General features: G+C 41.6%; 1 protein-coding gene across 1 annotated transcript in view; it reads right to left on the minus strand.

The window, feature by feature from the left end:
- PDE6C (phosphodiesterase 6C) overlaps window positions 1-13,514 on the minus strand; it is a 97,749-nt gene that overhangs the window by 5,820 nt on the left and 78,415 nt on the right. Inside the window, exons 19-21 of the mRNA XM_040361769.1 lie at window positions 10,860-10,934; window positions 7,014-7,097; window positions 5,265-5,421 (exon numbers count right to left, since the gene is read on the minus strand). Of these exons, the coding sequence (XP_040217703.1) occupies window positions 5,265-5,421; window positions 7,014-7,097; window positions 10,860-10,934 (316 nt within the window). The remainder of the gene's footprint in view (window positions 1-5,264; window positions 5,422-7,013; window positions 7,098-10,859; window positions 10,935-13,514) is intronic.

The following is a 13,514-nucleotide window of genomic DNA, read 5'->3' on the forward strand; positions in this document are numbered from 1 at the left end:
CAGGACGAGCGCTGTGCATAGAGGAGTATTTCCTGTTTGCACGGTGACCTCTGTAAAAGGAAGTCCCGTCTACTGCGCTGCCATTGGACGACTGTTCTGTCCATCACAGGAGGCTGGAATTTCTATTAAAGAGGCCGCTGATAAAACAAGAGTTTCTCCTGTATGTCTGTCGGCGCTCGTCCCGCCCCCTCCCTGTCTCCTCCAATGCTGCAGATGGGCATGAATCAGGCTGCAATGGTGAGTCTGCATTCATGTCAAAGGGGGTGCTGCATTCAGGACAACAGGGGTGCTGCATTTTTGCATTCACAATTCTTTAACCACTTCCTTACTGGGTACTTAAACCCCCCCTCCTGCCCAGACCAATTATCAGCTTTCAGTACTGACGCATTTTGAATGATAATTGCGTGGTCATACAACACTGTACCCAAATGAAATGTTTATAATTTTTTTCCCACAAATAGAGCTTTCTTTTGGTGGTATTTGATCACCTCTGCGGTTTATATGTTTTGCGCTATAAACAAAAAAGACCGACAATTTTGAAAAAAAACACTATTTTTTACTTTTTGTTATAATAAATATCCCAATTTTTTATTTTATTTTTTTCTCAGTTAAGGCCGATACGTATTCTTCTACATATTTTTGGTAAAAAAAAAAAAAAAAAATCGCAATAACCGTATATTGATTGGTTTGAGCAAAAGTTATAGCGCCGACAAAATAGGGGATAGATTTATGAAATTGTCATTTTTTTTATTTTTTTACTAGTAATGGCTCATGAGCTATGAGTAAGCATTTATTCATGTTGTGAAACATGTTAGCTTTTTTGTCCCCATGCCCACTTTCTGCCTTTGATTGCAGTGTTGCATGAATTTTTGGATGTCATAGAGCTTTGGATTTTATCCCTTGCTCATTTTGTTTCAATAAATCGCCTATCAGAGTGCGGCAGTCCAGGATAATTAATTTTTTCCACGGATTAGCGCAGAGTCTGCACCTGTCAGTACTACAGGGCGGGAGCACAGCATAGGTCGCAGGGCTTGGAGCGGTACTCTTTTCCATTAATGGCGGTTATCTGCGATTTTTGTCAGGACTGCGATATTGCGGCAGACACATCGGACACTTTTGACACTATTTTGGGACCATTCACATTTATACAGCGAACAGTGCTATAAATATGCACTGATTACTGTATAAATGTGACTGTCAGGGAAGGGGTTAAGTGTGTGCCCTGGGTGTGATTCTTACTGTGGGGGGAGGGGACTGACTGGGGGAGGTAACCGATCTGTGTCCCTATGTACAAGGGACACAGCATTGGTCTCCTCTCCCTGACAGGATGTGGATGTCTGTGTTTACACACAGACATCCACGTCCCTGGCTCTGTGACTGGCGATCGCAAATACCTGGTGGACATCGCGGCCGCCAGGCAAGCGCATCGGGACCCGTGTGGCACGGATTTTCCGCGATGAGCGCCCTTGGCGGAGCGCAACACGAAAGAAAACGGCAGGACGTCCACCCGGCAGTTTAAGTCCACGCTGCGGCCGTCTTTTGGCCATAGCGCGGATCTGAAGTGGTTAAAATGTAAGATTTTTTAAAGTGAAGGTGTGTGTTGTACGCCGATAAATATGGTATGCCCAAATAGCACTCCTGAGCTCATCTCTTCACCACACACAGCCACAAAGGCAAGAGAATTCTTGTTGGGCCGTGTATTAGTGCTCGGAAGAACACACTTAGACCGAATCTTAATGGTTCACAGAATCTCAGGCAAAATGGTCGGCCCTTACGCATGTTCACTTTATCAAATCTGGCACTCTTTGAAAAAAGTTTGGACACCCCTGACTTAGATCTACCTAAGCAGCCACTTACCAGTTTCAAATGTTACATGGGCGACCACTGTATACGTTTTTTACTTTTCTTTACAATCTGAAACTTTTATTCTATGGAATATAAGCAGGAATGCTGGATCACATAAAAGCTGATGGTGATTGGAGTTCCCTTGGGAAAAATTAACCTAATATTTTTTCAAACATATGGGCAAATACATTTCTTTAATTTGTAATGTCACCTTTGCTTTGCTTTCTTTTCCCCTCCAAGCATTATTGGAACCCCTGAACATGCTATACAAATACCAACTTTCTTCAAGTCCATATATTTGCAAAGGCTTTCACCCTTAACCTCATTTTCACAGTGCTTAGTCTTTGTGATTGTTTAGACACTACATTCTGGGAGGTGTGCGAGCGCATGCATACTCTCCTCATACTCAGATTTGGGGTTTTCAAGATGCCCCGATTACACACAGCAACAGGAGCAAGTTAGAGCATATCTTTGTTTTTAAAAGCCCATTCAGGGTAAAGTAAGTGGTTTGGTTTAGCCCCTAACTCCCATCAATCCACAGAAGTACACACTCGCCTTTATAACACTCCTCCGCCACTCTGGTAAGCAGGAGTCAAAGGAAATACCTAGTACTTAAGAGTATGGATGAGCATGTGGTTCAGTCATCACTGTCACAAAGGTGTCTGCAGCCCTGTGTATGAAGGCTAAACAAAGTGGTGGAGGAGAAAAAGGAAGGCATGTGTAGGCAAAGCACAGATTACCTTCAAAACGGATCTAAACGTAAAAAAAAAAAAAATATTAATATATTGCAGATTACTAGTCTTTAGATGTGGTGGCTGCATTTGGTTTCTTTTTTTAGGCATCTTCTCTTGCTTTTAACCTTATAATTCTGTAAATAACACATTTCATGTACTAGGATGACAATGCTAACTTACTCCCCACTAAGCTGCTCTTCAGAATTTGACCACAAACTCTCTTTATCTCCATTACATGGGAATTAGTAGTTTACAGAATGTATCATAGGAGGAAGTGAAGATTGTTTGCGCTTTCAGTTCACAGCAAGTGACAAGGAATTTCTCGTAAGATCAACGGGTATTTTCTGTACTGTTGCTGAAAATGTTTTAAGCTTGGAATAAGAAGGCTAATGTAGCCAAAGCATCCAAGGACTAGTAAACTGCAACGTATTAGATTTTTGCTCTTGGACCCCTCTATGGGTTTCACTGGAGGCATGGGTGAGTTCCTCAATTGCAGTCAACGATCTGATTAGGATACCTCATTAGGACACGCTTGGCTGAAACAGGTGTGCATGTTTAAAGAATTAGGGTTTTTCAGAAAATGTTGCATCTCTGGAATAATGTCTCTGAATGCTACGGGGGGGCTTTACACTATGACACTAATTATACTTTATCAAGTCTGTATTAAAAACCTGCTGTACTAGCCCCACAGCAGCTAATCTCATTCAACCCTGCATTGGAAAATGGTTGGTTGAAGGCAATACAGGTAGTTCCTAATTGAGACACTGCTCAACAAGGACTGCTCTATGCAGTTCATATTGACAATAAAATTAAGGCCTCTTTCACACTGACTAGTCAATATTCCAATCGCACATGTTCCTGGTCAAAATGGCTCATAAAGAAAAGGTGGGTGCTGAAACGATCACCAGCTGGGCACTGGAACCATCAAACAAACAAACATATTCGCCATCACACCGTGGATTGTCTGTTTACATACAAAAATGTAATGCAAAACAAATATCACAATAGTGCAACGTTTTGAGGTCACACAGGACCTCTTCGTCAGGCAAGTGATAAAATAAATTTTATCACTCGCTTGACGAAGAGGTCCTGTGTGACCTCGAAACGTTGCACTATTTTGATGTTTGTTTTGCATTAAATGTTTGGACGTAATCAGACGATCCACAGTGTGCTGGCGAATATGTTCGTTTCTCTTTCACACTGAGACGCTTCTAAACTGCCCAGAAACCACTGAGCACTTTTCCGGCATTTGCGGTGCGCTTTTTAAAGGACATATGACTCAAAACCTTCCCGACACCATTTTGGGGCTCTTTTGAAGCATTTTTCAGGCGCTTCCCATTCATTTCAATAGAGAGGGGTATTTTTAAGGCCCCTTTTTTTTAGCTCTCCAAGCATGCTCCAAAGATGCTGCATGCCGGATTTTTTTCACCGCACAGCCAGCGCACCTCCCCAGTGTGAAAGCATTCATTGATTTTAATGGGAAGCATTTTTCGCCAAAGCATTTGAAAGACTTATCAGTGTGAGGGGGGGTCTTTGAAACAGAAGAGTGGTGACAGAAAATAGGGCCAGTGGTCCCTCCAGTCTACCCATATATATCAATCTGTGATTCATATTGAAAATATTGATATTAGTTTTTGTATTTTCATATTTTTTTGTACTTTTTTTTCTCTGTCAATTAAAATGTTATAAAAATAAATTGAGTAAAAAAAAAAAAAAAACTGTCGTCCTGAATCTTATTCACACCCATAGGCCTCATTCACCTAGAGCATGGGTGCTCAACCTGTGGCTCTCCAGCTGTTGCGGAACTACAATACCCATGAGGCATTGCAAGCCGCTGACAGGTACAAGCATGTCTCCCAAAGGCTGAGGCATTATGGGAATTGTAGTTTTGCAACAGCTGGAGAGCCACAGGTTGAGCACCCATGACCTAGAGCTTAGAATTGCCAGGAATCAGTATAGTTCTCTGCAGCTGTTTGCAATCAGTCTTCTGCGTTAAGGGTCATTTATCAGTTCCTAATTACATGAGATTCCTATTTACATGTAAACAGCCACAGCACCTGTCAGCCTGTTATTAATTTGTATAGTTTCCTACCTGCAGAAATATGCTGATTTGTTTGTGGGTGTAAGGCTCTAATCGGTCTTGACATATTTAAAAGTTTCAATTATGTCCCCGTATCCTTTCTTTCCTTAAGATTTGTACATATTAAGTTCCTGCATTATTCTCTCCTAAAACATTTCATCCCTCAGACCTTTCACCACTTTTGTTGCCAGTCTCTGAACTCGTTCTATATTATCACTATCTTTTTGTAAGTGAGGTCTCTAGAACTGGACGCCCCACAATTCTATATTTACGTTCGCTATTGCCAGGCCGCACCGTTTGCCAATTTTTCAATCATCTAAAATCTTTTTCCTCTGTAGTTCTGCCCAACACTGTACTCACAAAACTGTATTCAAAGGATTTCTGAGGCATGATTTTGTGAGTAGAAACACCAAACTGCAGTTTCTACTACTTTTGACCAATCAAATAACCTTTAAATAGAAGAGGACCTAGTACAGTGCTTTGTGGTACACCACGTGTGACTGGACTGTATTCCGAAAGAGCTACATTTACAACCACATTCTGATATCCGTCCAAATGAACTACCCAAGGGATAGTGTCAAAACATTTGTGATATAGCCGGTTACCTTTCTTTCCTCCTACGTCATTTTCTTGCTGTTTGTTCAGTTCCTCTAATGCTTTCATCTTTTCATCGTAAATATCCGCTTGTGCTTTCCATTGAACTCTGTTATTCGAAAGGCCATCAAACATTGGCGTAATTTCTTTATGAAACCGTGAAAATTCCTAATGACAACATCATCATTGTTATTATATATGTGGTCAAGCCTAACACCAATATTAAAATAATATAGGCATATACAAAGTTTGGATTTTTTAAATGGAAGGATTTCTTAAAGCATTAACTTCATAAATAAATTAATTATAAATCCCCAAATAAAGTCTGTAAATCCTTGTCCATCAACCTCACTATTTAAGCGTGTTACAATATTTGCAAAGATTTAAGTATCTCAAAAGATGGATTCCATTAGAGCAGTGGTCTCCAAACTGTGGCCCTGGGGCCGGATGTGGCACTTTGCCTGCCTTTATTAGGCCCTTGGGACACTATTTCTCTTACTGTTATGAGACACTTTTCGTCCAACTGACACCCAACAACGGGGCATCATTTCTCCCCCTGACACCAATAATAGTGAATTATTCCTCCCAATGATGGGGCACTATTTCTTCCCCTAATACCAAATATGGTGATGTTTATGCCCACTGATGCCTGGATAATATCCACTATCACTGGCCACAGTCCGGCCCCCCTAAAGTCTGAAAAACAGTAAACTGGCCCTTTGTTTATAAAGTTTGGAGACCCCTGCATTAGAGCATGATCACCAACAAGGCATCCTAGGCAGAAGCCTGAGTGTGGTGGATATACAGGGCCTAGCGACAACATTTATGCTCCTGTAGTAAACCAGGGGACTAGGTTTATAGGTGGATATGTTGGTAATATGCATGCCAATTTTGTTTTTTGTAGATCATGGTGAATTATAGTTGGGGCCAAGAGAAATTGAGTAGGTGTCATGCCGAACAAAAATTAAATACTGAGCCGTGATTTCAAAAACGTCAACGTGTGGAATGTGCACAAAGCATTTTAGACCTGTATCACAAAGATGAGGAGGGCTTTTTAAACAGATTAGTGACCATGGATGAAGGCTGGGTATATCTATATGATCCTGAGACTAAAGAATTGAGTAAAACATGGAAACATGCTTCATCACCCACCCCCTAAGGTGGGTGATGAAGCAACACTCTTAAGGCTAAGGTGCAGCATTCATCCATTAATCAATTTTGTCCGGCATAACACCTACTCTATTTCTCTTGGCTCTAACTATAATTCACCCTGACCTAAAAAATGCATGCTTATGACTAAGATATCCCCCTATAAACCTGCAAGATCCCTAGCAAATCTAGATCATGGTGAGGGTAAGAACTTATTGGCCTCCCCTCATAAATGCACTGAATAAAGCATGTCTGAGTGTTTTAAATCATAAGATGTCGGGTAATGGGCCCTAAGATGTTTGTTTTGGATGAACTGACTATAATGAACATGCACTTTTTATCTATCATGGAAAATCATTTATGCGTTAAAGGGGCCATCAGGTTATGGACAGGGCACAGGCCAAAGAAGACCCCTTCACCACTGAGGACAATTAAAAGACTTGTTCTCTGTCTCCAGCACCTTGTTCTTCTCATTGGTGCAACTTATATTTTCACTTTCAATCCTTTCTTTGATCTTGACCACAAGATTTCTAAATGTGGGTGTAACTAGTAATAAGTTTTCATTTTTTCCTAACGTTATACACAAAATGTTATACACACAATTTCCTTACCTTATACACAAATGTACATACAAAGTCAATAAAGCCAACTTGGAGTTTAGGCAGTTCTTCACCTTTGTTCCTGTCCATCATTGGCTGAAAGTGAAATATACAAATGTGTAAAGAGTACAGTATCCTTATAGACAGGGCAGCCATCAGAAATTTTAAGGCCCCTCACACAGCTTCAGGCATGGACCCCCTGGAGCAGAGAACCGGGGGTGCTACCACGAATTGGGAACCGGGGGGGGGGGGTGCTGCCGCAAATTGAGAACGGCGGAGGGACTAGGGTTGCCAAAAATTACACTTGCATCTCACTCACCTCTTTCTCCGGCCGTGGAGTGAATGTGTTTTCTTTCCTCTCGCCGCGACATGAGGGGGAGGGGGGGACTACAGAAATGAAAGTTTTCTCCTCTCCTCTCAGCCGCGAGCTGAGAAGGGGGGCGACTGTGCCCCTGGGAACATTTGGGCCCCTTACAGGTGTAATGTCTGTACCCCCCTGATGGCGGCCCTGCTTATAGAGTGGGAAGTGTTGAAATCTGAGTTTTATTGTTGTATCCGAACTAAGGAGATTTATCCTCTCAATCTGTCTTGATGATCATTGTCACATGAACAAAACCTAATGGGTAATTCAAAATGTTACAGCTGCCACAAGAAAAAGAGTGGAGAAGAAATCTCCCAGTGCAGGCACCTCTTTATCACTAACTACACCGCTTCTATTTAAGAGGAGGGGTTTGGAGACATTCCCTCTTACTTCCTGTTGTGCCTGTGCAACAGGAAGTGAAAGGAAATCTCTCCAATTGGACAAACATTTTAAAAAGATGTTTTAAATTCCCCAATGCATACAAAGGAATTACAAATCTCACAAGGGTTCTAATCTTTCTTCACTCCTAAAAACTGCATTTATTGTAATGTGTTCCCATTGGAGAATTTACCACCATCCTGGGCACACCCATTACAGCCTAATTAAAAAATAAAATGTTGTCAGTCTCTATGTTGGCTCATTCAGTTGGCTGTTGATAGACAGTCCAATGGCCAACTGAAGGAATACACATTGCAGTCTGACAACACTTCTGCTGTGGCTTACCACCATTGTCATCCTGCAACCAAGTGATGTTGTTGGCGGAATCTCCAGGTTAGAAACTTTGAAGCGGATTAAAACAAAATGCTGAAAGCGGACATTTGGCCATTCATTGTACATTTTACCATTCCTCCCCTCCTTACCTGAATTAAACAAATGCTCCAAATTTTCATGCTTTGTGACCTGTAAATCGTTTCATATAGCTCCTTCACAGTCCAGCTTCCTTATTCCTCCTAGTGACATACTTTAAGATGCCCAGAGCTATTGGGACATTCCCTTTACACATGCCAGAAGGCAATGGGGCCGGTAAGTGCTAAAGTTTTGAAAAAACTGACTCCTGTATTGCTGACATCTATGCAGATGCAACATTTATGATATACTGACCTGCAGCATCCTGGGATGTGTGACAAGAAAGTCCCAGGAAGCTGCAGATTGCTGAAAGTATGCCACTCTTGCCTAGGCAGGAATTGAGGAAGTAGGAGGACGAAGGGGCCATATTACACCATTTATAGGTTACAAAAAATGAAAATATTTAGCAATTGTGTAATAGAGAAGAAGGAGGGAATGGCCAAATGGTACAATGAATGGTGAAACGTCTGTTTTAGGAAAGCTGTATACAGTGGGGCCTGATGTTGAATATACTGTACTTTTATAAACAGTGATCCAGTACTGCAATAGGAATATTAAATACTCTAATAGTGTTTAAAAAGTGGTATTATGTGTGTTCTTCGCTTATGTCAGGCGTAAAATTTCCAACCTGACCAGGCTAGTTTTGTCTTATAGGGGAAATGAAAAAAAAAATGATCTTGGAGATTAGGAATTATTGGCTAGAACCTGTCAACTATGATTTAGCCAGTCTACATTGGATCTCAAATTTAGCTTATACATTTTGTATGCCTGATATGCAAAGCTTGTTCCAATCTTAAACTTTATTACAAAAGTAGGATCTGTTCCCTAAGAAGTAATGTCCCTAGCCCAAGTTCAGCTCTGCTGGGCTGTTGTCAGCCTTAGCCCTAGCTATGCTTTCTTCATGTTTTCCCTACGCTCAATTTTATTGTTTCCATCTGCATTTTAAATAATTATACCTCCCTGGCCAAACACCAAAAGGTTAATTGCCATTGGTGCATGCTGAGAAAGGATATAAATATTTTGGAGAAGCCTTGGCAAGGTCTCTGGTCTCCCATGGCTTGCCTGAGGAGGGTGTGTGCTCATGCTGGACTTTCTCTTGCATCCCAGGCCTGCTGCCTGGGGAGGGTATGCAGTGCTATGGAGAGACCCAAACCAGGGCCTGAAGCTTCCTGCTGAAGGATAATTCCAGGGGAAGTAGAGCAGGAAGGCAGTTACGTAGACTGGAGAACCAAGAGTAAAACTTTGTCTGCTGAAGAGTACTTGGAGGAGCTGGGTATAAGCTGTAGACTTTGCTTCTGTTTAAAAAGTTTTGATGGCTCATCCAAAGGGTAAGTGTACTGAATAGAAGCTGCTCTACAGTCTGAGTAGGACAGAGTGCAGTACCCACTTAAAGGTCCTTTTACTGTACTGACTGTGATGGCGAACCTTGGCATCCCAGATGTTTTGGAACTACATTTTCCATGATGCCCAAGCACTCTGCAGTGTAGTTAAGCATCACGGGAAATGTAGTTCCAAAACATCTGGGGTGCCAAGGTTCGCCATCACTGGACTATGAGTTGAGAAACAGTCAGTATCTGTGGTCTTTTTTTGTTCTGTGCTCTAATCCCTCTCTCCCTTCATTTTTTGTCATAGAATAAACCCTTTTAAACCACTTAAGGACCGCCTCCTGCACATATACGTCGGCAGAATGGCACGGCTGGGCACAGACATGTACCTGTACGTCGCCTTTAAGAGCCCAGGGGCGTGCGCGCGTGACCCGGTCCAAAGCTCCGTGAGCGCAGGACCCACGGACCCGATGGTGTCCGCGATCGGGTCACAGGAGCTGAAGAACGGGGAGAGGTGAGTGTAAACACACCTTCCCCGTTCTTCTGTGTGGCAGTGACACTGATCGTCTGTTCCCTGATGTAGGGAACGACGATCAGTGAAATCACACCTACAGTAAGAATCACTCCCTTAGGGTACACTTAACCCCTTAGCGCCACTTAGTGGTTAACGCCTTCACTGCCATTGTCATTTTCACAGTAATCAGTGCATTTTTATAGCACTTTTTGCTGTGAAAATGACAATGGCCCCAAAAGTGTCCGATGTGTCCACCATAATGTTGCAGTCACGAAAAAAAATCGCTGATCGCCGCCATCACTAGTAAAAAAAAATGATCCCCTATTTTGTAAACACTATAACTTTTGCGCAAACCAATCAATAAACGCTTATTGCAATTTTTTTTACCAAAAATGAGTAGACAAATACCTATCAGCCTAAACTGAGGAAAAAACATTTTTGTGATATTTTTTGGGGATATTTATTATAGCAAAAAGTAAAAAATATTGCATTTTTTTCAAAATTGTCGCTCTATTTTTGTTTATAGCGCAAAGGAGATCAAATACCACAAAAAAAGAAAGCTCTATTTGTGGGGAAAAAAGGATGCGCAATTGTCAGTTAAAGCGACGCAGTGCCGAATCGCAAAAAAGGGGCAAGGTCCTTAACCTACATAATGGTCCGGGTCTTAAGTGGTTAAATGTCTCCAACTCCACAAAGGGTCAAGAATTCCACCTTGAGGTGAAATACTAGCCCTCCGGGCCACCTAGGGTTTCACCAACAGCCTTCACGGGGTGCTATACAAAATATAGTACATTAAAATATGATTGGCTTACAATAGGCTGCTGCTGAAGGACCGTCCTCTCCAAGTCACCTTGCTCCCAGAATTCATTAGCAACCATTAGAGCCACCTAAACACAAAACATTGTTAGTAGATCATCAAATTATATAAAATTAACCAACCGAAAAATATATATAATTTTTTTAATTGCTACCTGTGTCTCTGCTAGGGAGATTTTATTTCTATATTTGTGTAGCCACTGGCACGGGAAGAGAAATCACCCCGTCAGAGACACAAGCAACATAGGAATGTCACAAAACCATGTACATATAGTCGTATAGTTGTGCACCAACATCCCTCAAATTATGGAAAATAAAAAAACAACCATATTATAGAACTTTGAGGGTGTCCTGATCTCAATAAATAGATAGATACACAGTATACACCACAATTACAATTTTCGTAATTTTATTATAATTTCTCTAAAATATTAATTGTTAACATATAGAACATTTTGACTATGATAGTTTATAAGTACGAAAGTGCATAACATTTTTTACATGATTAATTATATTCTTTGTTGTTTTCTGACCAGATGGTTTGCAAAGTTCCAAATGGTGATCATCAGGAAGGGTTTCAATGGGTCATTACATGTTGTGTTTCATGGGTTTTAAGCAGCTCATGTCTTCAGGTTCTGTGAAACATTTGGGAGAACCAAAAGGCCCCATGGTTGTAACACAACTTTAAAAATGTTACTGATTATTAGGCAAGGAACAAAAGTTCTTGCATAAATGATCAGTAAATATAATTTTTTTTTTTAACGCGTAAAAAAATGTCTTGTTCTTTCTTCCATTGCATACATGTATACATATGTCCTCAGATGCAGTTTTTATGGATTTTGTGTTATGGATCTAAACATGTGAATGTCTCCATTGAAAACAATGTAGCTGTATTCAGATCCATGAATTAAAATATTACCAAAAGAATTGAGCTCTGTCATTTCAAAGCCATGGTTTCTAATTTTTAGGGACTCGTTAGTGACTGGAATGGTAACACTGGATTGGAGCAGGGCCAATGTGGTGCCTATATTTAAAAAGGGATCAAAGTCTTTACCAAGTAACTATAGAGCTGTTAATTTAACTTCTAAAGTAGTAGTAAAATAGTCCTTCACATCGCTGGATCAAGATGGGGCTCAGGTAAGTATTGGTGGGCTGGGGGGACTGCTGCACAGAGAAGTATATAATATAATGCAGGAAGGTAAAAAATCTTGAGCCTTTACAACAGTGGTTCTTAACTCCCATCCTCAGGACCCACTAACAGGCCAGGTTTGCAAGATACCTGAAATACATCACAAGTGATATAATTTGCTGCTCATTGATTACAGTATTCTAATCTGCTTCTCCCCAAAGTAATACTCAATATCTGGCTTATTAGTGGGCCCTGAGGACAGGAGTTGAGAACCACTGCTTTACAACCATTTTATGTAGTAATGAACCCATTGGGAGTATCTCACTAAAAATAAACATTAGAAGAAGTCAAACATTTTACTTGTATCTTAATGCAGACTTCTGGGAAAATCGGTGACCCAATCACACAAACAGGAAATAAAATTTCTGGAGACATATAGGCCCAGATTCACAGAGAGCAAGGCTGCCATGACGCCGCCGTAGAGAAAACACTGTACGCTACGCCAATGTAGCGCGGAGAGGCAAGCATTGCATTCAGCAAGCCAGTGCTCCCAACGCTGCGCCAGCGTGGCGTGGGTTTCAAAGGCGCACACCAGCGTAGGTGGAAGTGGGCGTGAACCCATGCAAATGAGGCGTGACCCCATGCAAATGATGGGCCGAGCGCCAGACAGGTACGTATCACGAACTGCGCATGCGCCGTGACGTGGACGCAAGCACAGCACCCGCTCAAAACCACGCCGGCACAACTGCCTAAGCTACGCCGGATCACTGCTTACGTCGTGAACATAACGTACGCCCAACGCACAATACGGCGGCTTGTGTTCCCTGGTGCAGACCTGTGCATGTCTGTTGCCGGGTTGCACCTCATTTATGGTGAATAACCTCACGCCGGACGTACAACTTACGCGCATCTCGCGTAGCATGCGCCGGGCACACGCACGTTCGTGAATCGGCGTATTTCCCTCATTTGCATGTTTGAATGGCTAATCAATGGGAGCAGCACCATGCGCCCAGCCCATATGTGTGCCCACCCTACGCCGGCGTGTGCAAGCTACGTCGGCGGGGTGTAGCCTGTTTTTAGGCGCATGTTGGTTTGTGGGTCTGCCGCGCACATTTGCACTTACGTCGGCATAACGTGTTATACGTCGGCGTAAGTGCTTTGTGAATCTGGGCCAAAGTATACAAAGCACCTCCAGGTAGCCATATTGCATTGAATTGTATAGAAAATTACAGCGGCTGCAGATTGAAAAGGAAAGGTAATTTTTTAATACAATTCAATTACAATATGGCTTGTGTAGCAATTGTATATTTTTTTATATTTGCTATTTTTTATTTATTTTTTCATGAAAGTAGTTATCCTTTAAATAAAGCAAGAATGAATGATTGGCATTGTACAGAAACAGAGAAATAAATTGCAGCAATAATACAAATTTTTTATATAAAGTGTTCCAATTAGCTGGCAAGAATTTCTCAAGATGCCCAAAAATGCGTCTGTATTGAAGCTTTTCCTCATTTAACTTCTG

This window comes from Rana temporaria, chromosome 8 (assembly GCF_905171775.1).
Source record: "Rana temporaria chromosome 8, aRanTem1.1, whole genome shotgun sequence".
NCBI lineage: Eukaryota > Metazoa > Chordata > Amphibia > Anura > Ranidae > Rana > Rana temporaria.